This window comes from Tursiops truncatus, chromosome 1, assembly GCF_011762595.2.
Source record: "Tursiops truncatus isolate mTurTru1 chromosome 1, mTurTru1.mat.Y, whole genome shotgun sequence".
NCBI lineage: Eukaryota > Metazoa > Chordata > Mammalia > Artiodactyla > Delphinidae > Tursiops > Tursiops truncatus.
In genome coordinates, this window is record NC_047034.1 from 152,026,853 (window position 1) to 152,053,159 (window position 26,307).

The following is a 26,307-nucleotide window of genomic DNA, read 5'->3' on the forward strand; positions in this document are numbered from 1 at the left end:
GCCTCTCTCCGCCCCGGGTCGCCGCAGCCTCCGCCGCTTTCGGGCCTAGCAGCCTGAAGGGAAAAAAAAAGAGAAAAAGATAAAAAAAAACCCCGAAAACCCTTTAAAATCTTAAAAAAAAAGAAAGAAAGAAAAAAAAAAGAGCGAATCCTCCTCGGAGAACCCGCGGGGAAGTCACTTTTGCACGCTTCCGGCCTGCCCGACGCCGCCGCCGCCGCTGCCGCACCTGGGCGTTCGTCGGTCCCCGTCCGTCGGTCCGGTGGTGAGCCGCTCGCGCGCCCGCGTCCACGCGCCTCAGCCCGCCTCTCGGCCGCGCCGCGTGGCAGCCCCGCGCCCGCCGCCCTCGCCCCCCGCGCGCCGGCCTCCGCGCTCCACGTGTCCGCGCTGCCCTTCGCCGGCCCGGCGTGGGAGGCGGCTGCGCGCTCCGGCCGCCCGGGGCTTGCCGAGTCGGCACCGACAAATATTTGGTTTCCCTCTTCCCTGGGTTGCTGTAATCTTAAACCGTCGGGAGCCCGAGGCCTATATTTATAGAGAAACGCACGTTCCGGAGGCCGCCGTGGGCACCACTGGCTTGCCTCGGGAAGAATTTTTGTAATTTGGAGGACAGTCCCCGTTTTCATTGTTTTCATTTTTTGAAATTGGGAGCTTCCAGACCAGAACAGCTGAAAATTAACAAACTCCCAGGGAGGGCCATATTGTTTTTGAGAGCCTTTTGTCTGCGGGTGGGCAGTCTCGTCCGAGCCGTCTCCGCACTCCTCTCCGGCCCTCGGAGCCGACTCCAGCTTCTCTGAGCTTCACTGCCACCTGTGGGCCGCGGCTCGGAGCGGAGCCCCCTTTGTCCTGTGTGGCCCCCCCTAAGAAGTCCTCCTGGCGGGGCTGGGGGTGCTGGGGGCTGGGGAGATGAACGCTGCGGCCAGCAGCTACCCCATGGCCTCCCTGTACGTGGGTGACCTGCACTCGGACGTCACCGAGGCCATGCTGTATGAAAAGTTCAGTCCTGCGGGGCCTGTGCTGTCCATCCGGGTCTGCCGCGACATGATCACCCGCCGCTCCCTGGGTTATGCCTATGTCAACTTCCAGCAGCCGGCTGACGGTGAGTATAAGCGGTGGCCACAAGTCCGTGGGCTCTTTGGGGACCCTAAGATTCCTTCTCCGGGCAGGTCCCCACCCCCGTGGAGAGGGCATCGCGACAGCACGTTGCCACAGAAGCCCTAGTCGGGGACGGGCCATGGGAGTTGAGAACGCGGGATCCTGGCATCAGACGACCAGAGTTTCAGTCTTGCTTCCACAACACTTGCTAACCGGATGACCTTGGGCTGATGGGTGCTGGTGGAGCCCAAGGAGGCTGTAAAACAGGACCAGAAGGAAGTCGCTGTCATTCCGTATGTGGGCGGTTTGCTCTGTGAGCCTTGCCTGGTCAGTGGCCAGGTGTTCGGGCCCCTCACAGGCCTGCGGAAGGGACAGGATGATTGAAACACAATTACTTAAAAAATGTTACCTAGCCAGAGCTGTTGCCCCCTCCCCTTACTGTACCCTGGGCTGAGAGTCTTTGACTTTGTGCTGGTGAGGGGTTTTTCCGGGCAGGTAGAAAGTAGGGGAACAATGTTGTGTGTTGAACTTGAGCAGGCACTTGTGTTAACACCACCAGAGAGTGTGTGGTGCTGGGCCAGCTCCCTCCTCTGCGTGCTTGCCACCGGGGCGGAGGAGTTCTTTCTCTGGACAAGCCCTGGGCTGTGGAGCGTGGTACGCAGGTAGTCTGGGGAAGCGCCTCTTGGAAATCCGCTAGGCTGGTGGGGATTATGGCCTCAACCTGTGCACGGTGCTTTATACTTGACAAAACCCTTTTACTTCATCCCATCTGAAGAAAATAGGACTTCTGAGGGAGAAAAGCAGCTGCAAAAGGTGGGAGGCTAAGCTGGGACTGTGGGTGCAGTGCTCTGCCAGCCCTGACTGGGGCCGTAGCCTGGAGCGTGGAGAGGTATGCTGCAGGCCTGGCCCGAGTGAGGCCAGAAGAAACCTAATCAGGGGCTGCACGTGACTCCAGAATAAAAGGGAACAACTGTAGAGACCATTACTGGGAGAAACAAGCCATTCTGTGGCCAAGGATCTCCGGGTCCCTATTTTTGTCACCACTTTGTTCACTGTCCGTGAAGCACAGAGAATGTCACTTGCCCAGGATGCAGCTGAGACCAGAGAATTGGACTTGTTGAGAGACACAAGGCACTGCTACCGTCAGTTCAGTGTGCTCTGGCCGCAGGGCACAAAGAAGGTAGCTGAGTGTGGCCTTTTAAGGGGGGAGTGGTGGGCACATTGGCTGTTGTCTGCCTCCTTGACTCTTCTGAGCAAAAGTCCTGTCACTTAGAGAGAGTAGCAGAAGCCATTGGTTAGTGTGTCTGCCAACACATACCTCTGCAGGACCTCTCCCTGCTATAAATAAGCGCAGCCAGATTTGTCAGACGAAGCCGAGTTGCCTTGTGCAGCCCTCTCCGGAAATAGACAGGAGCTGTGTTGAAATGGGCTGCTAATTCACGCAACACAGTTAGGGGTCCCAGGCTGTGGATCGCAGAGTCCTCACAAGCGAGCCCTTCTTTCTGTCCCGGACTTGCACTGACTTGGATCTGCCGTCCCCACTTTCCCTGATCTCCTCCCCTCTCACGCTGAGCCAGCCCACCTGAGGAAAGTGGGAAAGATGGTTGGAAATAGGGCAAAGGAGATACCTTGCTGGCTGACTGGACAGCTGAGCCTGTGGAGGGGCAGAGTTAGGGATTGTGTCCCTGTTTTAAGTGAGACGGTGCCTTGAGGTGGGAGAAACACCCTCTACCCCCATCCCTTCATGGAGGAGGAGATTCTGGGAGATGTCAGTGCATAAGTCAGGGGAAGTGGGTCTGGGTCCTTTTTGCTACCAGTAAAGAGAAGTGTTCTGCTGACAGGTAGGGGTTATTTTGGTCTCTGGTTCTTTAAATGGTCTCCGTGGTGTATACATGGATTGGGTTGGGAAGCTAAGGAAGCGTCCCCAAGCACTGGGTTGAGAACTTTGTTGGGCACCAGGGCATTTGAAAGTCCTGGAATTCCGTAGAACGCAGATGAAGACTTCTAGGTAGCCTAGAAACCACTAGGTGCAGGGCCTGCCTCCACTGTCAACTTAGGCAGAAAGGGGTTGCAGTTTCATCCTTCTTGTCCTGATGATACAAAGAACATTTCCATGTGTGGCCATCATTTTGATGATTGAGGCTTTTTTGTCAGAATCAATTTCTGTTCTCAGAGATTGAAAATATAAGAAACTGGGCTGAATTTGGAGATAGCACATTTTCCCCAATCGAACGCTCACAGGTTTTTTTACGTACAACGTAGACAGGTTGTAAACTAAGTGACAGCTAGATGATAATGCTGATGCAATACCTTACTGAAAAATAATCAGAAAGTCCGCCATTAGTTTCTTAGTCAGTAGTTAGCTATACCGTTTAGCCATCCTGAACATGAGTTTGTCCATTTTATAAGAGGGATCATTTCACCTCTTCCACCTTCATCCTGGTGGGCAGTAGGCTGCAAAGTCGTTTATAAATGATAAAGCTTAGTCAAATGTGAGGTGTTATTTGATCCTGGTGCTATAAACCGATTTAGATTATCTTGCATAACCTCCTTACCCCAGAGGGGTTGAGACTTCTGCCATGAAGGAGGACGATTAGCTAGAACTTAGCCTCAGTGGCACTGCAGCCTAGAGGAATCTGATGTCCTTTAATTTTGATAGAGTTGAATTTCATCAGAGTGCTTACCTTGAAAGTTCTGGAGTTATCTGTTCCTGGGATGGTGGCAGGTAACGTTTTATATCCTTGACTGAAATACGTTTCTCTCTTGCAGCTGAGCGGGCCTTGGATACCATGAACTTTGATGTGATTAAGGGAAAGCCAATCCGTATCATGTGGTCTCAGAGGGATCCCTCTTTGCGAAAATCTGGCGTGGGAAATGTCTTCATCAAGAACCTGGACAAATCTATAGATAACAAGGCACTTTATGATACTTTTTCGGCATTTGGAAACATTCTGTCCTGCAAGGTAAACACTGATTAAATGATTTCAGCAGAATAATTACAGAATCATGACAACAAATACCAGATGGGGAATTGCTTGGAATTGGGTGACCGGGTATGATAATTTCCAAAATGCTGGAAATGGCTCTGAAGTCTAAAAGTTCACTGCAGCAAACGTCGGTGCCACAGCCCAGCATAAACCAGCAGGCGCTTTCGTGTCTTTGTTTATTCTTCCCTCTGCCTGAAATATCCTTCCTGTTTTCTAGCTTTGGAAGGCATCAAAAGGTTTCTCCTGGGGAGTGGGGGGCTGGAAAGTACCAGAGCAATGCCTCTGGTCTCCAGGAAGCTGTACTTAGTCATGTTAGAAGCATGAATTCACCCTCTTCCTTCTCCACGCACCTGTTTATGTGGAGCATTTTGTACAGCTCGTGTGGTGGTGGTTTACATGTCTGGCTCCACACTAGACTGAAATTCTGTTGTGGGCTTGGAAAGTGGTTCGTCATTCTGTAGCCCTGTGGTTTTGCATCCAGATCTTAATATTTTTTTTTTAATGAAGTAAGAAAACATTTGGAATAGAAGGAGCTTAATGGTGGCTACCATTTTTAAATGGAACATTATTGGGTACCTGCTGTAGTCTCCTGCCTTTTGAACATGGATGGGCTAGAGGCCTCTCAGACCCAGGAGCCCACACGGCTCTCGAGTCTCTGCAGCTGGGCAGTGGCGCTGAAGTGGCCCGCCTTGTCTTTGACAGGTGGTGTGTGATGAGAACGGCTCTAAGGGTTATGCCTTTGTCCACTTCGAGACCCAGGAGGCTGCCGACAAGGCTATCGAGAAGATGAATGGCATGCTCCTCAATGACCGCAAAGTGTGAGTGTCCCAGTCCGGAGCAACAGCCGTCGCATGAGCCAGCCGTGGCCCCACCTCGGTATTAACTGGCACACACAAGGCGGCTACTGGTTCTCGGCCCAAGTGTGGCCTGCTCCTACCTCTCCACTCCAGGGCTGGTGAGTCTCCCTGCCCGAGCCGTGGCAGCCCTTTTGACTCGCCAAGGTGGGCTTTCTGCCCAAGCCATGGCTGGCCTGCCGCCTCTCCCTTAAAAGCATCCGTCTGTGGGTTTTGTGAGCGTCGGCAACAGGGGCTGGCTGGAAGGCAGCTCTTAAGCCCACTCTGAGCAGGGGTCTTGGCCAGCAGCAGAGTGGAGAGGGCCCTGGACTGACCAGGAGCTGTGTACTAGTCATGTGACCTTGGCCTTCTGTGATTCAGGTCTTTCCGTGGGGTCACTCGCTAGGGGTTGATGCAAATTGTCCCCTCCACGTGGCTAACTTATGACTCAGTGGTCTTCAAATACAAGGCTGGCTCCACAGCAATAATTAATTTGGTTACAATGAAAAGTCTTATCCCATTGCAGAAGACTGTTCATAATAGACCTTGTTGCTTTGGTGTGGTTATTTCAGAATGGAGAGATGGGGATCTTAGTTAAGCCATGCAGGGAGAGAAGGGACAATAAATCTTGGTTATGACAAGCAAGAGTCATTTCTGTCCTTTGTGTTACTGAACAGACCAGGCGATGGCTTGTGTTAATGATGTGCATGTACCCAGTGGTCAGGTCTTCTAAAGGTATCACTGGAAAAAAGCCTAAAGATTTTTCATGTATGGATACCTTTCCCTATTAAGTGTAAACAGCACCAAAACAAATAAAGTAAAAAAAGCAAAGGCTACCTCTTAGTTCACTCCAACAGTCTCACTCCTAGGATTAACCACTGTTAACAGTTTGGTTTGTATCCTTCCAGACCTTTTCTATGCATTTACATAGATGCACAGAAATGAACGTTTTAAAAACATGGTCATCAGGTTTCTTCACGAAGGCAGTGTGATGTGGTAGGAGGAGCCCTGGCCTGAGCCAGGAGCCCTGGGGCTGGTCCTTGTAGGACAGTCCTGCCTCTTTCTCTTTCTGCTGGGGAGTTGGGACGTCTCTGAGCTTGCTCTCTTGGTGGTTGGATGGGAACTCGTGTGTTTTAACCTCTCCTGTCAGCCTTTAACCTGCGTTCCTTCGGGCCCCTAGAAATCATGTTTTGTTCCTCTGAGTGATCACTGTTTTTCACGATTTCTTTTTAGGTTTGTGGGCAGATTCAAGTCTCGAAAAGAGCGAGAAGCTGAGCTTGGAGCCAAAGCTAAGGAATTCACCAATGTTTATATCAAAAACTTTGGGGAAGAGGTGGATGATGAGAGTCTGAAAGAGCTATTCAGCCAGTTTGGTAAGTCAGGGTCCTTTGTCCCACGTGTCCCCTTTCACAGTCCACCAGACCTGGAATTCATCTATTTTTACTTAACAGATGAGCCCACCTAGACCCAGAAGTAAAATGCCTTGTATGACAGAGGCCACAGGGTAGATAGGAATAGACTCCAGGCCTCGGCTCTTGGCTTCATCCTACTTTGTCCCATCCCCAAGGCCATCTCAGCAGCTTGGTCAGAAGTAGAAGGCCAGGCGTGATGCCTCTTTCTTAGAGTCCATCTGGGCTCAGCCGGAGCTTGCTTCAAGTGGGCTTCTAGAGAAGCCTTCTCTCCTTGAGCTGTGATAGAGATGCTGTTACTAATAGTTCTGTCTTTGGTAACAGGTAAGACTCTAAGTGTCAAGGTGATGAGAGATCCCAGTGGGAAATCCAAAGGCTTTGGCTTTGTGAGTTATGAAAAACACGAGGATGCCAATAAGGTGAGAGCACCATGAGGGTCGGGGAGGATTTGTAGGGAGTGGCCCTAGTGTGTGGGCAGGGCCTTGCCAGCACATGGTAGAGCTGAGTTGTAATTGTCTGAGTACCTAGTAGTGATGCATGGTCACTGTGCTCTGGAATTGTCTTCCTAAGGGATTTCACATAACTGTTTTCAAAGCACTTGACATGTGCCCATCACCTCAGCTGTTCAGTCCTGTAGGTTGAAAGAGTAGGGCAGGCATTTGTTCCCATTCATAGGTGAGGGAACCAAGGGCCCCGAGTTGCTGATCTGATAAAAGAACAGTAGCCGCTTCCGGGAGAACCATTGTGCTAGGCCCTCAACATGTATCACTCAATACCCTGAAAGAACCTGAGGAATTTAGTGGCAGCCAGATTATCAACCTAGGCTCGTGTCTACCATGCTTGTATTTATACAGCTGTACAGTTTCTTCACTGAATTATCTGGACCAGTGACCCATTTAAATATTAACCCCATTTTACTGATGAGGAAGTTTGGATTGGCTTAGCTGACTTCAGAGTGAAATTAATTTTTAGCCCTGTAGGGACGACTTTTCTCTCAGAATATTTGGTGGGACTTAACAGACCTCCAGAGCAAGGCCCCTGCCTCTGCATCTTGATTTAAAATCATGTATTTCCTCTTCAGGCCGTGGAGGAGATGAATGGAAAAGAAATCAGTGGGAAAGTCATTTTCGTCGGCCGTGCACAGAAGAAAGTGGAACGGCAGGCCGAGTTAAAACGAAAATTTGAACAGCTGAAACAGGAGAGAATTAGTCGGTATCAGGTAAGAGGTGGTCTCAGCCCAGCCTACCAGCAGGGGCTGTACCACGAGATGTTGGCAAAAGCATCCTTAGTTTGGCAGGCTTTCTTTTTGGGGACCATGAGTCTCCTCTTCTCATTTCTCTCAAGATCATCAGGTTTAACAGGATGTACCTACCAGATACAGCAGCGGTTCTGGAACAAGGATGAAGATAATTTATTCATTTAGGGACTCTATTCTGGAAGCCTCAGCCTGTTCTTAGTCATGTGCGTTCTGTTTACTTAAATGATACCACTTTGTTTGGCACGGTGTAAGGAAAGCCCTGCTAGGTCAGTGGTCAGCCAGACCAGCTGTGAGAAAGGCTGGGACTGTATCGATGGTCCTGTCAGAGTCTTCAGCAGTAGATTCTCAGCCTTGAGCCTGCATCAGGATCCCCTGCAGGGCTTATGAAAACAGATTGCTGGGTCCCACAGCTTCTGATTCATTAGGTGTGGGTTCTGGCCTGAGAATTTACATTTCTGACAAGTACCCAGAGATACTGCTATTGCATGTCTGGAGCCCATATTTTGAGAACCACTGTCTTAGGAAATGTGTGAGGTATAGAAGTGCAATTAACAGACTTTTCTGCTTCAGGGGGTGAACCTCTACATTAAGAACTTGGATGACACCATTGATGATGAAAAGTTAAGGAAAGAGTTTTCTCCTTTTGGATCAATCACCAGTGCTAAGGTATTTTATACTGAGATGTAGGGATTGAAAGCAGAAGTTGTAAACTTGCAGAGGTTTATTGCATTTGTTTCATTGAAGGAATAGGATCTAAATTTTCATTTCTGAGAGTAGCTACCACATTCATCTAGCAAATTCCTCCTGGCATTCGGTTACCCATCTGAGTATATGCTCTGGAAAATGACATTTCGTTAGGTTAACATTGCACTGTCTCCCAAGTACTGGGATGTGGAGATGCATCTGACTCAGTGCCTCCCTGCCAGCCCCCCAAGAGCACCTGAATCTTTCCCATTCTTTGCTGCTTTGTGCTGGTGTGGGGACAGATGGTGCCACAGCATGAGCAGGGGAAATCCAGACGGGTTGTCTTTCACTTGTCTTGAGGCCTGTCTCTACAACTCTGCCACACGTATTCCTTGAACGAAGGTGTGTGAGGATTTTGGAGCTGGGGTTGGGAACTTCCATCTGGTGTCCTAAAGGAGAGGGAGTGGAAAGTTTGTTTCTCCGTGTTTTGCAGCGTGCATCATCTGCTTGATTTTCTTTGATAATGGTAGCAACCGAGTTAGCTGGGGGAGTAAGTACAAACCCCCTTGTGAAGATAAGGGTGAGAAGAGAATGCTGGTTAGGCGAAGATGTTGTATTGTGTGTCCTTGGTGCTTTGGGTGTGTGGTGGGCACTGATGGCATCGGAAAGTTTTGGGGCATAGCCTGTTGCAGACTCTATGCCTGCTCCACAGAGGTGAGGCAGATGTCACAGAGTCCTCCAGGGGATGAGAAAGGAGGCCAGCGGGCCGGTAAAGACTTGGTGACCCTGCCCTGGCCCTTAGCTTGTCACTCACAACCCAGGAGCATTATCAGTGGTCGCAGGGCATTGGCCAGAAGCCACCCCCAGGAATTTCCTCAGTTCCTCACCCCCTCCCTCCTATCACCCCCGTGACGGGCCTCCAGCAGCGCAAGGAATGATAGTCTCTCTTAGCGGACCAGCACAGGAGTCAAGATGGCATTTGCAAGAAGAGAACAAAAGAACTGTATCTTGAAGTTTCCCGGCACCATGCCCGAGATCAAGGTGTCACATTACTTTCACACACCTTACTGGTCCACCTCGTTGGTAGACAGGTGTTGGGTTGATACACATCTTTACTCCCATGTCCTCCTCTTCAGGAGGCTCACCAGGCGGTGAGCTAAGACATGAGTGAAATGTAGAGATTACAGAGTGAGACTAGAATCCAGCTGCTTGTCTCCTGGCTGGTTGTAGTTCTGCTGTGTTTATTCTCATTGAATTAATGGTGGCAGTCATTGATTTTATGACTCCTGCCCACATGTATTTCAAAAGCATGTCCTAACCTTGCTAAGAGCTTACTAAGTTTTGTTCACCAAGGTCTTGGGCAGATGAGTTTTACAAATAAGATGCTTGATGCTAATGTCCAGATCTCTGTGAGTTCCCAGAGATAGCTATGCTTCTAGGTACGAGGAAACATCTTTGGGTTCCTGGTTCAACCATTAGCCATATCACAGTATTTGGGAACTTGAGTCACCTGGGGATCTAAAAAGGAAAAAGCTTAGTTTCTCCCTTTAGACTCTGTGATTCAGTTGGTGACTCAGTTGGTCTGGGGTCCATCGTGGGACTGGACTGTGAAGCCTTGACCTAGACCTGGTAACTCTTGGAGTGGAACCCAGGTTTTAACACACAGACATCTTTGTGCTAAGTGGCTGGTCTCATTTTGTAGGTGATGCTGGAGGATGGGAGAAGCAAAGGGTTTGGGTTTGTCTGCTTCTCATCCCCTGAAGAGGCAACCAAAGCAGTCACGGAGATGAACGGACGCATCGTGGGTTCCAAGCCACTGTATGTTGCCCTGGCCCAGAGAAAAGAAGAGAGAAAGGCTCACCTGACCAACCAGTATATGCAGCGGGTGGCCGGGATGAGAGCGCTCCCCGCCAATGCCATCTTAAATCAGTTCCAGCCTGCAGCTGGGGGCTACTTTGTGCCAGCAGTTCCACAGGTGGGTATGCAGTATGCTCATGTCTCCTTGGAACCTGCCTGCTGATAGCTGCTCCTATAGTCCGCAGTGGTTGGGGAGAGGGATTTTTGGATATTGGAATTCTAGAATGTCACAGTAAAGATCCTTCAAATAAAACAAGGAAGGACTTAACTCGTGGTTGTGCACACACAATGACAGGGGTAAAGTAAAAGAGTCCCTGTTAACTGGCTGTCCCTCCCCCAAGCTCTTGAGTAGAGAGCGCCTCTGTCCTGAATAATTAGCCTAGGGCCTGGTAGTGAGATGAGGTGAGATGAGCTACTTCTCTAGTGTGGCTTCAGGTCCTTAAATAAAAGGGCTTGGCTGCTCTTTCTTACAGGCTCAGGGAAGACCTCCATATTACACACCTAACCAGTTAGCACAGATGAGGCCTAATCCACGCTGGCAGCAAGGTGGGAGACCTCAAGGTAGGTGGTGGGGAACAGTGATTTGATCACCCAGGATGTACCTGTCCTGGCCTCCCCTCCCTGCCCCCTCTGAGGCACAGCCTAGGTTCGGCTGTGTCATTCATCAGTGACGTGCATTTTTTTAAAATTAATTTATTTATTTTTACATCTTTATTGGGGTATAATTGCTTTACAGTGGTGTGTTAGTTTCTGCTTTATAACAAAGTGAATCAGTTATACATATACATATGTTCCCATATCTCTTCCCTTTTGCGTCTCCCTCCCTCCCCCCCCCAATCCCACCCCTCTAGGTGGTCACAAACCACCGAGCTGATCTCCCTGTGCTATGTGGCTGCTTCCCACTAGCTATCTATTTTACGTTTGGTAGTGTGTATATGTCCAAGCCACTCTCGCTTTGAGTGACGTGCATTTTTTGTCTCTTCACCAGGCTTCCAAGGAATGCCAAGTGCTATACGCCAGTCTGGGCCTCGTCCAGCTCTTCGCCATCTGGCTCCAACTGGTAATGCTCCGGCCTCTCGTGGCCTCCCTACTACCGCTCAGAGAGTCGGTGAGCAAACTGGCCTTGAAGTGTGGCCCGGGGAGGAGGGAGTCAGGACGACTAGGCTCTGCTCAGGGTTGGTCAGTTCGTTGGGCTCACCGTGTTGTCCGGTCCTGGTTCTTTACTCCTAGCTGTGTGGTTAGGTGGGTACTTAAGGAGCAGGGAAACAGCATGAGTTCTGAGTGTTGGTTCCTTTTAAGATTCTTTGCCTCATCGGTGACTCACGTGAACAAGGTTAATTGTAGAAATTTGTTAGCTGAATGATGACAGAGGCAGCCTGTTCTTTGGGTGGGGTTGGGAGATTCAAGGGACTTCTTTGCAGATTATGTCCTGTGTTCCAAGAGGTGGCAAGAGTTGTATGTTTTCTGTTGGCTCTTCCTCGAAAGTAGCGGTAGTGGCCCCATGTGTGATGTGTGCTGTATGAACATGCTTTGGAATTGCTCCTTCCGTGGGACGTGGCCAGTTGGACATCTGCTGCCAACACTGATGTGCATTTGCTGGTCTGTTGTAGGGTCTGAGTGCCCGGACCGCTTGGCTATGGACTTTGGTGGGGCTGGTGCCGCCCAGCAAGGGCTGACTGACAGCTGCCAGTCTGGAGGTGGTATTGGATGCACACAGAATGGGGAAAGATGGGATTTGACGGGTCTTTGCCCAGACCGATGGGCTTTAATTTTACTTGTCCTTTTCCTAAGGTGTTCCCACAGCTGTGCAGAGCCTAGCGCCTCGTGCTGCTGTTGCCACCGCTGCTCCTCGGGCTGTTGCACCTTACAAATACGCCTCCAGTGTCCGCAGCCCTCACCCCGCCATCCAGCCCCTGCAGGTGAGGTCCATCTAACAGAACCCTAGAAGGGTCCCCCCTGCTTCCACATGATTCAAAAGCTGCCTTGCTTGGATTCCCTCAACAGGTATTAAATGCCTGCTCTGTGTCAGGGAGCCGTGTCCCGTGTGGTGACCCTGCCCTTGGGGGACTCTCTAGTGGGAGAGAAGGGGCTTGCAAGTGTTCTTCTGATAATGGTTGGCTCAGCAATGCCCCCGAGGAGGCAGCTGTGCTTCCTGCTCTCCTCACCGCGTGCACGGGCTCTCTCGGCTCTTTGAAGCTTCCATTTCACTTTCACATCCAGTGGTCGAATTGATCCTTAGCTGCTCTCCAGGTGACTGGGTGGCAAAGAACATCTTAGATGAAAGGTTCATCTTCAGAGGTATTAGGCTGGGTGGAGGAATTGGACCTGGATCTCAGGTTCTCTAAGCTGGAGCTGCTATCTCTAGAGTTGTGCCTCTCAGGCAGGCCAAGCAGAGAGCTTGTGGCAGAACTCTGCAGTTTGCTTGGAGGAGCTGTGCTGGGCCTTGCTTCCTCCTGCTCTGTGCTCTGAGTTGGAAATTTCCCAGAACTTGGCACTATGAGAAATATTTTTGCCTATAAGACCCTACTTTTAGCACTGTGACTGGTATTGACGGTCTTTAGCATTTAATACAATAAAAACATGCGGTTCAGTGAAAGTGATACAGGATGAAATTATAAGCATTTTCCTATTCATGTCCTTCGACCCAGTCTCTACTGGGAATTCACCCTAAAGGAAAACTAACGTTCAGGAAAGGGCTACACATACAAATGTTCATGGTACCTTATTTATTAACAAGGCTTCGATGTCTTGGGCAGCCTTGAGTAAAGTAAAATCATTTGGTAAATGATTGTGTAGCATTGTAGGCTTTTCTTAGTCATTTCCCTTCTCTTCGAATAGCACGTGGCATTTTAGCTGTGGTTGGTTGTGGTTTTTGCTCACACCACTCTGTTCCTCTCGCTGAATCCCCAAGACTGCAGTCAGTTCCCTGACAGCAAAGACAACTACCTCCTTCTCCTCTTTAACTCAGTAGACTCGAGTGGTTGTGCACATGACCACTGTCACTGTACTTACCCGGGTGCTAATCCACCGCCTCTCCTGGTTCCCAGGCACCCCAGCCTGCGGTCCACGTGCAGGGGCAGGAGCCGCTGACCGCCTCCATGCTGGCCGCAGCACCCCCGCAGGAACAGAAACAGATGCTGGGTGAGTGACCCACGTGCTTGCAGAAGAGGGGGCCAGAGCTGCTACTGACCTGGACACCAGCGTCCCTTCTCTACTGGGATGCCACTGGGTTTTTCACGGAATACCTTCCCACAGGTGAACGTTTGTTCCCGCTCATCCAGACGATGCACTCAAACCTGGCTGGGAAGATCACGGGGATGCTGCTGGAGATTGACAACTCGGAGCTGCTGCACATGCTGGAGTCCCCCGAGTCTCTCCGCTCCAAGGTGAGCAGGTTCCCAGACCCCCGCGGCTTCCGCTCACTCGGCTCAGGAGGGCAGGGGGTGGCCTTGGACACCCAGGGGCGGCAGAGAGAAGGGTCTGCTGCCCCTGTGACCTCCTCGTGTGACCTGAGGGCTGCTGGCACGTGGGTATCTGGGAAAGCGGTCAGCACCAGGAGAGGCCACCGCTGGGCCTGGGCGCCAGGGAGGGGTGGAGGGGCTCTCCTCAGGTGTCACTGACCACCTGAAGCTTCTCACAGGTGGATGAAGCTGTGGCGGTCCTACAGGCTCATCATGCCAAGAAAGAAGCTGCCCAGAAGGTGGGCGCTGTTGCTGCTGCTACCTCTTAGACAAGGACAAACCGTATGTTTGGCTCTTCATTTTCTGCAATGGTTATGACTCTCGACCCATCTCCCTGAAAGATTAGGGCCAGTGTATATGTAGAGCCATGTGTCTATCCCTTAACCTGGTAACTTGGGCAGGCTGTCACCTGGGTTTTTTCTGTCACCTGGATGAGTTAATATGGAAAAAAGAGAGTCCTGGTGGTAAATTAGAAGACACAAACAACAGTTTTCTCCATAAAGAGCACCTGGTTAGATCTTTCTCAAGAATCACCTTGTTTGTCTCGAATAATGGTGGATATATGAGGCATTGTCATAATCCGATCCCACAGCCTCATTTCTATGAACATCTCCCTAGTTTGGCTTGAGGTGGTGAGGTCAGTTGTGTGGCATCCACAGTTTAGCTCTGGAAACACAGCGGGCAGAGGCCTTGGTGTCAGAGTGAGAGAGACAGACACACCTGGCTACAGTTACAAGGTGTGTTCCCATCGACTTCTGCATTTGGAGGCCAGGGCCTCTGTCTGCAGGGACTTGGGGCAGTGAAGCTTAACTAGGACCTCTGACGAGGACTGGTGGTTGCCTCCACATGGAGAAAAGAGAGGACCAAATGAACATGGGCAGAGGCAAGGGCAAAGAGCACATGGTAAGGGCCAGAGCTCGTGTGTTGGTAGGGCTTGACTTGGCATGGTCATAGCCCCTTGTCAAGGGCCTGAGCCCTGTCATTTTGAGTTTAAGCAACGATGGCCAGGAAGGGTCAAGGTTGGGGCTTTACATACAAGTACCCTCGAAGGCACTGGTTCTTAACCAGGGGTGCCTTCTCAGAGGACATTTGCCAATATCTGGAAACATTTTTGGTTGTCACAACTGGGAATATTACTGGTATCTAGTTGGGAAGAGGCCAGGGATGCAGCTAAACGTCCTGCAATACACAGGACAGCCCCCACAGAAGAATTATCTGGGCCAGAATGTCAGTGGGCACCAAGGCTGAGACCCTGCTCTACAGTACTTACATCAGAGATTCCCGTGCGTCTCTGAGGTTTTTTTGATTTTGTATTCATAGTGTCGGTGCTTTTCTTTTCAGGATTCAAAAGCCAAATAACCCCTCATGGAATTCAGCTCGAGGTTTGAAGATGTCCTAGCTTGTCCTATGGACCTCAACACCAAGAACCACAAATTGCAAATTTAATAGGTCATTTTGTATCAAAAGGTCAATTATGAAGCACCTAGAATTTTTCAATTAAAAGAATATATTCTCTGGGTTCTGATATGGCCCAAACAGTGTTAACTTTTTTTTTCTATTGTGAGTTTGATTTTTTCTCCCCAGAAACTGGTTTTATTTGATGTACCCAAGTCTTAAGTTTCTCAATAAAGAAAAAATCTCCATAAAACTGCCTCTGTTTTTCTCTGACTACAGTTTTCTGTATAAATTCCAGTTTTCACTGCAAGTAATTTTTGGATGTAAATAGGGTCAAGTGAAGTTCTGTATATCTTGCCATCCTTTCCTGATGGTTATAAGATTATTTGGGATTAGCAAGGTGTGCAGAACTGTCCCATTGCGTTCTACTGTGGGAGGACCTTTATATTGGGAACAGAAGTCTAGTACAGTCACAGCAGAGCTTGGGTCTGGCACAGGAAAATCGGGTAAAGGGTGGCATTGGCGTCCTTTCCAAGGACACATGGTGAGACACGCAGAACCTATCTTGCCTCTCCCTTCTTGGACTGTGTTGCTCGGGGTTTGCCAGTCCCCTCTTATCTCCTACTGTCAGTTTATCCTGCAGGCAGGTCCACTTGCTCAGATTCTGCAGCTGGCAGTAGGAAAAGTTTCCAGAGATCCAAGTGGCTGGAGGCCAAAATGTTCTGTGGTTCCTTCAGTCCTTGAAGCGACCTTAACCTGGTCAGGGTCAACTACTCTACTTGCTCTCCCTGTCCTGCAGCAACACTTTTTTTTCCCCTTCTTCCTTGAAACTTAGCAGGCTGTCCTTCCTCAGGGCCTTACCCAGGTGGTCCCTTTCCCTGCAATGTTCCCTGGTTTGTGCCTCTTGGCAGGTTCCCCCTTTTTCTCAAGGTATGCTTTCGCCTTAACCCATGTAAAGGCCCAATCTAATGTAGGTTCCCCTATTTTCTAATGTCCGCAGTTAATGCGAGTATGTTTCTTCTATTAACGTCAGACTGTCCCTCCAAACCTAGCTTCCTGGGACCTGAGCAGTGTGGGAGCCTGCGTGCCAGCCGGTGAGGGGGTGGGGCCGTAGGCGGGGCCCAGGTAACGGCTTCCGGCGGAAGAGCCGAGGAGCAAGATGGCTGCCACCAAAAGGGTCCTGAACTAGGGTGGGCTGGCGTGGGGTTGAGGCGGGGCTCGGACTGAGTCCAAGTTGTGGGCCGTGTGGACTGGGTGCAGACCCAGGGCCCCAGGCGGCATGTGGCAGCCGGGGCCGGGGTCTCTTGTGGGGGTCTACCCCTCAGCTTGTGAGCATCTGTGACCTAATGGCTTTGCGGGCCCTAGCTCTGCCCAGACCCCTTTGCCCTCTGACCCTGGACCCCGGGAGGTAGTGAGATCTGTTATTGCGACCTCAGACCGCATCCCAAACTGTCATGCTCATTCATTCCCTAAATTCTGCAGCCCTGCCCCCTTAGGTAAAGGAACTCCAAGAATAATTGGGAAATAACGGAAATAGCCTTGCTACGCGGGTTGGTGAACTCTATGATGCTATTGTATGGCAGTGTTAACAAGAGGCGGGTTGGGGGTTTTGGGAAATGACCACTCCATCCAGAGAGGTAAGGGCAAGCTTCCTGGAGGCACAGGGGCCAGAGATTTGAAAGATTAGGAGTTAAGCAGGTAGCTAAGCTGGAAGAGGCTGTTGCTTGAATGGAGAGCAGCGAGAGTGAAAGCCCAGAGGGGTGAAGCAGTCTAGCACTTGGGGCAAGTAATTTGCATTGGGGAAGCAAGGAGAGAAGAGGCTAGAGAGGTGGGTAGGGCTCAAGTTCTGAAAGTCTTACGTGCCATGCTAAGAATTTGGATTCTGTCCTGTGGTCATTGGTGAACTTTTGGAGACTATTTGGCAGGACAGTGATGTAATCAGATTTGCCCTTTCTTGGAGTCATTCTAGTGGCTGTGTAGAGAGAGAGAAACTGGAAGCAGTCAGCCCATTTACAATAACCAGGGGCTAGATGTAGGTCTGAAGAGGGATGGGGAGAGGAGTGTACCTCACAAGTCATTTGTATACCCAAAAGACTATAGGGACCCCTCCTTGCCCTCCCTGTGGCTGTCTTGCTGACAGGGTGTTACAGCAGCCGTACCAAGAGTGTGGGGGACATCGGTTCAGAAAGCACTTGGTGTCTTTGCAGGTGGGCTGGCAGAGGAGATGGATGGCAAAATTCTTCGTGCTGCTTTTATTCCTTCTGGAGACATCACAGATATTCAGATTCCACTGGATTATGAAACAGGTGTTTATTCAGTGTCACTCATATTCACCTGCCTAATGCCAGGAAAAGAACTTGAGACATTTTAAGTCATGAGCATTCTGCGTATGGTTGGTATGTATTGAAGTTCAGGAGGATATCTCTCTAGGTCAGTGTGACTGTGATCTTGGTGATGGAATGTTCTGAGGACAGCAAGGCCAGGATGGTGGGGTGGTTATGGGCTGAAATTTACAGAGACTGACAATTTGTTGGATTTGAGGAAAGGCTTTCTCTACCTTGGAATCATTTGGGGGCTTTGATTTCTGATCATTTAATATATAAACCATATAGTAAGAACCAGTGGTGGGGGAGGGGGTGTGGGATGAATTGGGAGATTGGGATTGACGTGTATACACTAATATGTATAAAATGGATAACTAATAAGAACCTGCTGTATAAAAAAATAAAATACAAAAAAAAAAAAGAAAAAAGAGCCAGTAGGAAGGTAATCTTAGAAAAATCTTAAAAGGTCTGGGTGTTGTATCACCCCACGTCCCTGTGGACCAGACCTCCCTTCTTGGCAGCTATGCTTTTATTTTTTTTAAATTTAATTTTATTTATTTATTTTTGGCTGCATTGGGTCTTCGTTGCTCCACACGGGCTTTCTCTAGTTGTGGCGAGCGGGGGCTCCTCTTTGTTTCAGTGCACAGGCTTCTAATTGCAGTAGCTTCTCTTGTTGCAGAGCACGGGCTCTAGGCGTGCGGGCTCAGAAGTTGTGGCTTGTGGGCTCCAGAGCGCAGGCTCAGTAGTTGTGGTGCACGGGCTTAGTTGTTTCGCAGCATGTGGGATCTTCCCGGACCAGGGCTCAAACCCATGTCCCTTGCATTGGCAGGCGGATTCTTTTTTTTTTTTGTGGTACGCGGGCCTCTCACTGTTGTGGCCTCTCCGGTTGCGGAGCACAGGCTCCGGACGCGCAGGCTCAGCGGCCATGGCTCACAGGCCCAGCCGCTCCACGGCATGTGGGATCTTCCCGGACCAGGGCACGAACCCACGTCCCCTGCATCGGCAGGCAGACTCTCAACCACTGCGCCACCAGGGAAGCCCAGCAGGCGGATTCTTAACCACTGCGCCACCAGGAAAGCCTGGCAGCTATGCTTTTAAAAAGCAGAGGGCAGCGGACAAGCTTAGCCTCGGCAGGGGAGCCTTGGCCTCTGCTCACCAGGGTGAGTTGGTGTCACAGTTGACACTCAGTTGGTGTCACAGTTATATGCACGTTTCTATTTGATCCTTGCTGTTATTTTCTAAGATAGGAGTTTTAGACCCAGCCTTGCCACTAACTTTGTGCGACACTTAAACTCTCTGAGCCTTCATTGCCTCAATGCTTAAATGAAAGGATAAGATTGGCTTTTTGGTCCTTCTACCTCTGAGTTATATAAATGAGTAACTCCTATTGCTCTTGCTCTCCACCAACTAAATTAACTTTTTCCTGAGGCCAAGCACTGTGCTTTAATAGTCACCTCACCCGGTAGTGAAGTCAGTGCTCTGTGTGCAGTTGATGCTCAGTTGGAATGAGTAATTGACAGATCGACAACTTTTTCTACTTTCTGTAAGTCTTGTAAACAAAGATTCCCAAAATGCTTGGAAAGTAACTTAAATCTTCCATTCTCTTAGTGGTAGAATTGAATACTACAAAATTTAAAAACTTAGTTCACTATTTAGTATGTTTGTTAAAACACACAAAATAACTTTAATATTTCTGGAAACATTGTTGAATAAACCAAGAAAAATGTAAAAATTAGATTTTTGCTTTTTGAATGGCATCTGGATATGGCGTATTTCCTCCTATTGCCCACATATTAACTACCCATTTCTGCTATTATAGAAAAGCACCGAGGATTTGCTTTTGTTGAATCTGTGTTGGCAGAGGTAAGAAATTTTCCCTGGTTAGTATTTGACTAGTGTTGCTGTTGTCATTGGTTACAAAAGGTGCCACTCTCCATTTGAGCGGATGTAGTAATTTTCTGGGGCTGCCATACAAATTACTACAAACTTTGTGGCTTAAAAAACAGAAATTTATTCTCATAACTTGGAGTCTAGAAGTCTGAAATCAAGGTATTGGCAGGGCCGCGTCCCTCTGAGGAGTCTTTCCTTGACTCTTCCTAGCAATCCTTGGCATTGTTTTGGCTTATAACTGCATCACTTCAGTCTCTGCCCCCGTCTTCACATGGTCTTTTCCACTGCATGTATCTCTCTGTCTTCTCTTCTTATGAGGACACTAGTCATTGGAGTTATGGCCCACCCTAATTCATTATGACCTCATCTTAACTAATTTCATCTGCAAAGAGTATTTCTAAACAGGGTCACATCCTGAGGTTTGGATAGACCTGAAATTTGGGGGGACACTATTCAACCCTCTATAGTGGCTTGGTGGTGACAGTTGCCAAGAGACAGGAAGTTCTGGTTGAAGGAAGGCGCACAAGCCCTGGTTCAGAGTTCCCTTCATGTAGTCAGAATGTGAAAGACAGGCCCTGCAGAGCCCTGAGCCTTCTGGCCTGGCACTGCTCTTTCCTATTTCCTGTGTGTATTCTGTGTCCATAACCTGAGCACCCATCTTTACACCACCAGCTCCAACAAGCAGTTAGTACATGCTCTTTGTTAAATACATACAATCTAGGCCGTAGGAAGGGAAGTAGCATCTTGTTTTTCCAAAGCTTGTGGTACTGAGTTTTAGTTTGCGTGCTAGCTACAAAGAGTTGAACTACACACATCAACTTTTTCCTTGTATTCTTTTGGCAGGATGCCGAAGCAACTATCAAAAACATGGTATGGGGCTTCCCTGGTGGCACAGTGATTGAGAGTCCACCTGCCGATGCAGGGGAAACGGGTTCGTGCCCCGGTCCGGGAAGATCCCGCATGCCGCGGAGCGGCTGGGCCCGTGGGCCGTGGCCACTGAGCCTGCGCGTCCGGAGCCTGTGCTCCGCAATGGGAGAGGTCACAACAGTGAGAGGCCCGCGTACCGCAAAAAAAAAAAAAAAAAAAAAAACATGGTATGGCTGAGAATCTTGCTTTTCACTGAAGCTGTGTTTTGGTGCTACATGGGACCCTGATGCACATATTGTGTTTCCAGTTTCCACAGTTTCAAAGTTATAAAGGAAGCAGAAGTTGCCGTTATTTGAAAGTATTCACTAGGAACTGGCTGCTTATAAAATTAATTCTTATTCAGAAATCCTCCCCATTTAACATTTGTATAAATGTCAACCATCTTATTGGCCAATCTCTCCCTGACATTTTTATATCTATGTCAGGAGTCAGCAAACTAAGTCTATGGGCCAAATCCATTCTGCAGGCTGTTTTTTTTCTTGTTTTTTTTGTTTGTTTTTGTTTTTTGCGGTACGCGGGCCTCTCACTGTTGTGGCCTCTCCCGTTGTGGAGCACAGGCTCCGGATGCGCAGGCTCAGTGGCCATGGCTCACAGGCCCAGCCGCTCCGCGGCATGTGGGATCTTCCCGGACTGGGGCACGAACCCGTGTCCCCTGCATCGGCAGGCAGACTCTCAACCACTGTGCCACCAGGGAAGCCCTGCAGGCTGTTTTTTATATGGCCTATGAGTTAAATGGTTTTTATACTTTTAAGGGTCATAAAAAAAAAAAGAAGAAGAAGAAGAAGAAGAACATGCAGCAGAGACTGTATGTATCCCACAACGCCTAAAATATTTACTATCTAGCCCTTTATAGAAAGTTTGCCAACCTGTAGGCTAGGGCAATATACTGCAAATAGAGTGTAACTTGACTGCAAGGTTAAATGGTGAATCTTGTATAAGAGGCAGGATCTCATGAAGCGTATGGTAGGGATTGTGGAAAACTTCTCTAGTTGGCTCTAGTCAAAAATGTGAGGCTTTTTTGAGCCATTGAATAGTGATGCTCTCATAAAGTTAAACCAATTAACAACTGAGAAAGAGAAAACCCATAGAAGGATTATGACAGGTTGGGTACTTCAAAAGAAAAGGATTTGAATTCCTGTTGCTGAATTACCACAAATTTGGTGGCTTAAAAACAACACTAATGTGTTATCTTACAGTTCTGGAGGTCAGAAGTCCAAAGTGAGTCTCACTTTGGAGCTAAAATGAAGATTTCGGCAGAGTTGTGTTCCTTCTGGGGGCTGTAGGGGAGAATGTTTCTTTGCCTTTTTCTCAGCTTCTAGAGAATGGCTATATTCCTTGACTCTTAGCCCCTTCTATCTTCAAGCTGGCAATGGCAGGGTGAGTTTTTTTCACAGCGCATCACTCTGAAACAGAGTCCTCTGTCTCCCTCTTCACATTTAGAGGATCCTTGTGATTACGTTGGGCCCATCTGAATAATCCAAGATAATATCCTTATTTTAAGGTCAGCTGACTAGCAACCTTAATTCCTTTTTGCCACGTAATATCACATATTCATAGGTTCTGGGGAGTAGGTGGACATCTTTGTTTGTTTGTTTAATATTTATTTATTTACTTAGGCTGCACTGGGTCTTAGTTGCGGCACGCGGGATCTTCATTGAGACATGTTTAGTTGCAGCATGTGGGATCTTTAGTTGTGGCATGCGGACTTCTTAGTTGCGGCATGCATGTGGGATCTGGTTCCCTGACCAGGGGTCGAAGCCGGGCCCCCTGCATTGGGAGAGCAGAGTCTTACCCACTGGACCACCAGGGAAGTCGCTAGGTGGACATCTTTGGGCAGGCTATTAGTTTGCCTGCCATAAAAAACCCTTAAATGCTTTTGCCCTTGTTTAAAACCTTTGTGATCACTCTTCATGACTAAATGTGAAATAAGGATGTTATTTCATGCCATCATTCAGTTTTTTCTTAATCACTAGAAATAAAGTTAGTACTTTATTTGTCTGTTTCTAAGAACAAAGACATAGCTATAATTGTAACCTAAATCTTATTAAATTAAGGAATCCTTTTTTTCTTTCTTTTTTTAGTTTTCATGAAAAGGCCTCAAACAAACCTTTTTTTTTTTTTTCAAGTATTTTGTAAATTTATTTATTTATTTTTGGCTGCATTGGGTCTTCGTTGTTGCGTGCTGGCCCTCTCTAGTTGTGGCGAGCAGGGGCTGCTCTTCACTGCAGTGCCCGGGCTTCTCATTGCGGTGGCCTCTCTTGTTGTGAACCACAGGCTCTAAGCACTTGGGCTCAGTAGTTCTGGCTCGCGGGCTCTAGAGCGCAGGCTCAGCCGTTGTGGCGCACGGGCCTAGTTGCTCCACGGCATGTGGGATCCTCCCAGACCAGGGCTCGAACCTGTGTCCCCTGCATTGGCAGGCAGATTCCTAACCACTGCACCACGAGGGAAGTCCCACAAACCTTTTTTAAAAAGCTGTCTACCCACCTTCTCCTGGTATCAGTTATTCTTGGATTTTGAAATATTCTTAAACATTATTCCATGTTACCATGTTCTCTGTCATTCTTTCATCAAACATGCCCCTCAACAGTCAGCAATACTATCATTTTCCAGTTCAGTACTGCTCTTGTCTTTTTAAGGTGGACTCAGGTATTTGGTAACTGCGTTTACCCTTTTAATTTCAGAGTCCTGAGCTCAGATCCAAAGATTATGCCAGCAGACCTTTCTGTTGTTGGTGGTGAAATAGAGGAAGTGTGTGGTGGCTCAGGGGCTTTCTGTGGTGAGCTTTTTTTTTTTTATAAATTTATTTATTTATTTAGGCTGTGTTGGGTCTTCAATTCTGTGTGAGGGCTTTCTCTAGTTGCGGCGAGTGGGGGCCACTCTTCATCGCGGTGCGTGGGCCTCTCATTGTCGTGGCCTCTCGTGTTGCAGAGCACAAGCTCCAGACGCGCAGGCTCAGTAGCTGTGGCTCACGGACCCAGTTGCTCTGCGGCATGTGGGATCTTCCCAGACCAGGGCTTGAACCCGTGTCCCCTACATTGGTAGGCAGATTCTCAACCACTGCGCCACCAGGGAAGCCCTCTGTGGTGAGCTTTGTGCTTAGCTGGCCATTGGGGGTTGCAGGCTCCCAACTTAGGACTAATCAGGAGCAAGTCTCAGGCTTCTTAGAAGTAAATGGAAGGCTGCCAGGTCTTCTTTCAACCTAACAAGGTTTAAGCAGCTGAGTTGTATTGCACCCTTTTCAGAATGAATCTGAAATGTTTGGGTGGACAATCCATGTCAGTTTGGCCAAAGCAGTGAGAATTAAGGAAGGCTTGTCCAGACCAGGTGAGTGGGGGCAACCACAGATACCCCATCACGTCCTCAGCTGTGGCCTCTGTTGCATTTTTATCTCTGTCTTACTTCCTGCTGTGGGGTAATGTGTACATGAGTAGAGTGGTATAGAGTAGAGAAGAGAACGCAGCACCTCCAAGGAAATAAAGAGTTTGAGTTTCTCAGAAAGCTGGAGGCCTTGTCCCCATGAAAGTCTTGCTTTGGGACATAGACATAGACTGTGCCCTTCCAGCCTTGACAAGGGCTGGGACTTCCCTTTTGACACGGCTGAGTCCTTCCTCCTTATTCTCACCCACCTGTGCTAAGAGCTGGACTTGAAGGCCTGACATTTCCCAGTGACAGCTTTCATTGCCCTGGGGGGTTCCTAAGATGTAACTTATTTTCTATGGCCTGTGAGAGTCACGTAGTGTGTCCATGTAGTGAGTCCACTTTATGCATCCACGTAGTGCTGACCAAAGCAGCAAAGACTTGGACGTGGCTAATGAGCAGTTGGCTGATAGCTTGAGTTTCTTAACATCTGTTTGATTCTTTCCTTTCATTTTTGTCAGATGATGACTGGTTGAAAATGTTTTCTAGGAAGACTCTTGAAGAGAGGAAAGAGGAAGAAGGGTCAGAGCCTCCCAAAGTGGAAACCCAGGAGGTGAGATTGCAGGCTGCGCTTCCAGAGCGGCTGGCACTCTGCACCCAGCACACTTCTGCTGTGGATGGTGTTGGGGGAATTGAATGGAGAAAGTGTGGGTGTCTTGTCCTTGTAGGGCACTGGGTGAGAAATGCCTTATGTGTGCTTGGTGTCGATTTGTGACGGCTGTTCAACGAGGGGGTATCTCAGATGACAGAGGACACCACCAGTACCCGTCATCCAACGATCTTGCCCGCTCCATCACTGAAGACTTTGGCTCCAGACTCCCTGTCTTCCTGCTCCTACCCTGATTCCACAGAGGCCCTTCCCCAGGTCCAGGGCTCCCCACGCCTGGGCGCTTTCTCCTGCTTCTTGACACACATCTTGACCCTTGCTCCTCAGAATAATACAGGGGCTCCTTCTCCTCTGTCCACCCTTTCCACAGTGGTGTTTCTCTGAGTTCCTTCTGTAGCGCTCGCCTCCTTTCTCCACAATGTCCTTGTGCATTTCAGACACTTTTGTCCCTTGTCTGAGAGTATCGCAGCCACTCAGGCAGGGTTCTGGTGATTTCTTTATCTCTAGTCCTAGCCCTGACCTCTCTCCTGGGTTTCACATACTTCTGCCTGAATGTCTCACAGTCACCATAAATAAACAAAGCACATCCCAGGTGGATTTCCTCTTTCCTTTCACTCTGGTCTCCCTGAGTGCCTGATTTTAGCTAATTTTGCTGCCTTCTGGTCACTCAAACCAGAAGCTTCAGTTTATTTTAATTCACACATGATGCGTTGCCATATTCTGCTTATTTTATCTTCTAAGTCTTCCTGACTCTTGCCTCTCCTGTCTGTTCCTACTACCTTATCTTGGTTTAGCCTCCATCTTCTGTCCTGTGAATAAAGATAGTAGCTTCCTAACTGGTCTCTCTGTCGCAGGCCTGCTTCCTCCTGATCTGAGTAGCCAGAAGGAGCTTTCTGAAGGATGGATCTGAGGATAATTGCTCTCCACAAGCATTTTAAGGACCTCCCTCATGTATAGGATTGAGTCTGGGCTACATCAGAGGCACAGAAGGGCTCTCCATGTTCTGACCCTGCTCATCTCTTTATATTGTAGCCCCATTTTACATTCTAGGAAACAAGAGACTATAGTTACCTATAAATCTGTAGTTATCTACAAATTTATAGTTACCTACAAATGTCATGTGTTGTTTTGTTTTTTTAAATTGGGCCACGCTGTGTGGCTTGCTGGATCTTAGTTCCCAGACCAGGGATTGAGCCTGCTCCCTCAACACTGAAAGCGCGGAATCCTAACCACTGGACCGCCAGGGAGTTCCCAAATCTCTTGTGTTTTTGCATAAGCAGTTCCTTTGCCTAAAATGACCTTTCCAACATAATCTGGCTAATTCCTACTCACCTTTCATCCCTCCCTTCTGGGCTTGCATGGCCTCTGGGCTTCCATGGGACCCGCTATCCTAGCATTTACTGCATTGTTTTGACATTACTTATTTAACGTATTTTATTTTATTTTATTATTATTATTTTTAAACCGAGAACAGGAGTATTTATTTATTTTAAAAATTATTTATTAATTTTTTGCGGAGCACAGGCTCTTGTTGCGGAGCACAGGCTCCAGACACACAGGATCAGTAGTTGTGGCTCACGGGCCTAGCTGCTCCATGGCATGTGGGATCCTCCCAGACCAGGGCTTGAACCCGTGTCCCCTACATTAGCAGGCAGATTCTCAACCACCGCGCCACCAGGGAAGCCCTATTTAACGTATTTTAAATATTGCTTACTCTTTGCCGGGCACTAATGGCTTTACAAATATTTAATCCTATTGGCAGTCCTTTGAGGTAAGTACTAATATTATCCCCAAGTCTAGGTGACGAAACTAGGGCACAGTGAGGTCGAATAACTTGTGGACGTTACATAGCTCAGAAGTGGTGGGGCTGAGGTTTGAACCAAGGCTGTGGGGCTCTAGGATCTGTGTGCCTCTCACAGTTGTGGCTGCCCCTCCCTCACTGAGTAGCCAGTCCTTCAAGGGCAGAAGCCCTATCTTATTTAATAACCTAGGGATTGGCCTGAGAGCTTATACCTACGTGTTGACCTAATCCACACTACAAAGAGGTCAGACAGAGACAGTAGAGTTTTCTCTGTCAAACAGGTGGGAAGGTTTCTATTGAATGTTTTATTGTCTAATTAGCCTTGTCCATTTGGAGCACTAAGCAAGGCCCAACTTCCTCCACTGTCT

The 26,307-nt window shown here is 48.7% G+C and overlaps 2 protein-coding genes and 1 non-coding gene across 26 annotated transcripts in view; all 3 read left to right on the plus strand.

The window, feature by feature from the left end:
• Positions 1-899: 899 nt before the first annotated feature.
• On the plus strand, positions 900-15,226 carry PABPC4 (poly(A) binding protein cytoplasmic 4). Of its 16 annotated transcripts, none has more exons than XM_033837597.2 (16): positions 900-1,093; positions 3,859-4,052; positions 4,779-4,894; positions 6,143-6,282; positions 6,643-6,737; positions 7,400-7,537; positions 8,147-8,242; positions 9,963-10,235; positions 10,591-10,678; positions 11,106-11,225; positions 11,728-11,814; positions 11,909-12,036; positions 13,165-13,258; positions 13,373-13,503; positions 13,758-13,860; positions 14,920-15,226. In XM_033837597.2, exons 1-15 carry the CDS (start codon positions 901-903, stop codon positions 13,845-13,847), a joined length of 1,983 nt encoding a protein of 660 aa, XP_033693488.1. In that variant the 5' UTR covers position 900; the 3' UTR covers positions 13,848-13,860; positions 14,920-15,226. The 16 variants fall into 16 exon arrangements, 14 of the variants coding, with proteins under 14 accessions (XP_033693488.1, XP_033693492.1, XP_033693494.1 ...); XM_033837601.2 differs by having other exon boundaries at positions 13,758-13,817; XM_033837603.2 differs by having other exon boundaries at positions 11,106-11,177.
• Positions 8,513-8,647, plus strand: LOC117309961 (small nucleolar RNA SNORA55). The gene has a single exon (XR_004524231.1). It is a non-coding gene; the product is annotated as a small nucleolar RNA SNORA55 (small nucleolar RNA).
• A 131-nt stretch (positions 15,227-15,357) lies between the features above and the next one.
• Positions 15,358-26,307, plus strand: part of LOC101323986 (peptidyl-prolyl cis-trans isomerase E-like) — a 28,028-nt gene continuing 17,078 nt past the window's right edge. For 2 of the 9 annotated variants that reach the window (XM_033837642.2, XM_073791674.1), the window contains exons 1-2: positions 20,262-22,890; positions 23,993-24,084. In XM_033837642.2, the coding sequence (XP_033693533.1) occupies positions 22,653-22,890; positions 23,993-24,084 (330 nt within the window). In that variant the 5' untranslated portion in view covers positions 20,262-22,652. Of the gene's footprint in view, positions 18,458-19,116; positions 19,161-20,261; positions 22,891-23,992; positions 24,085-26,307 lie in introns of those variants that run through there. The other 7 variants (XM_033837629.2, XM_073791681.1, XM_073791690.1 and 4 more) reach the window with 7 other exon arrangements.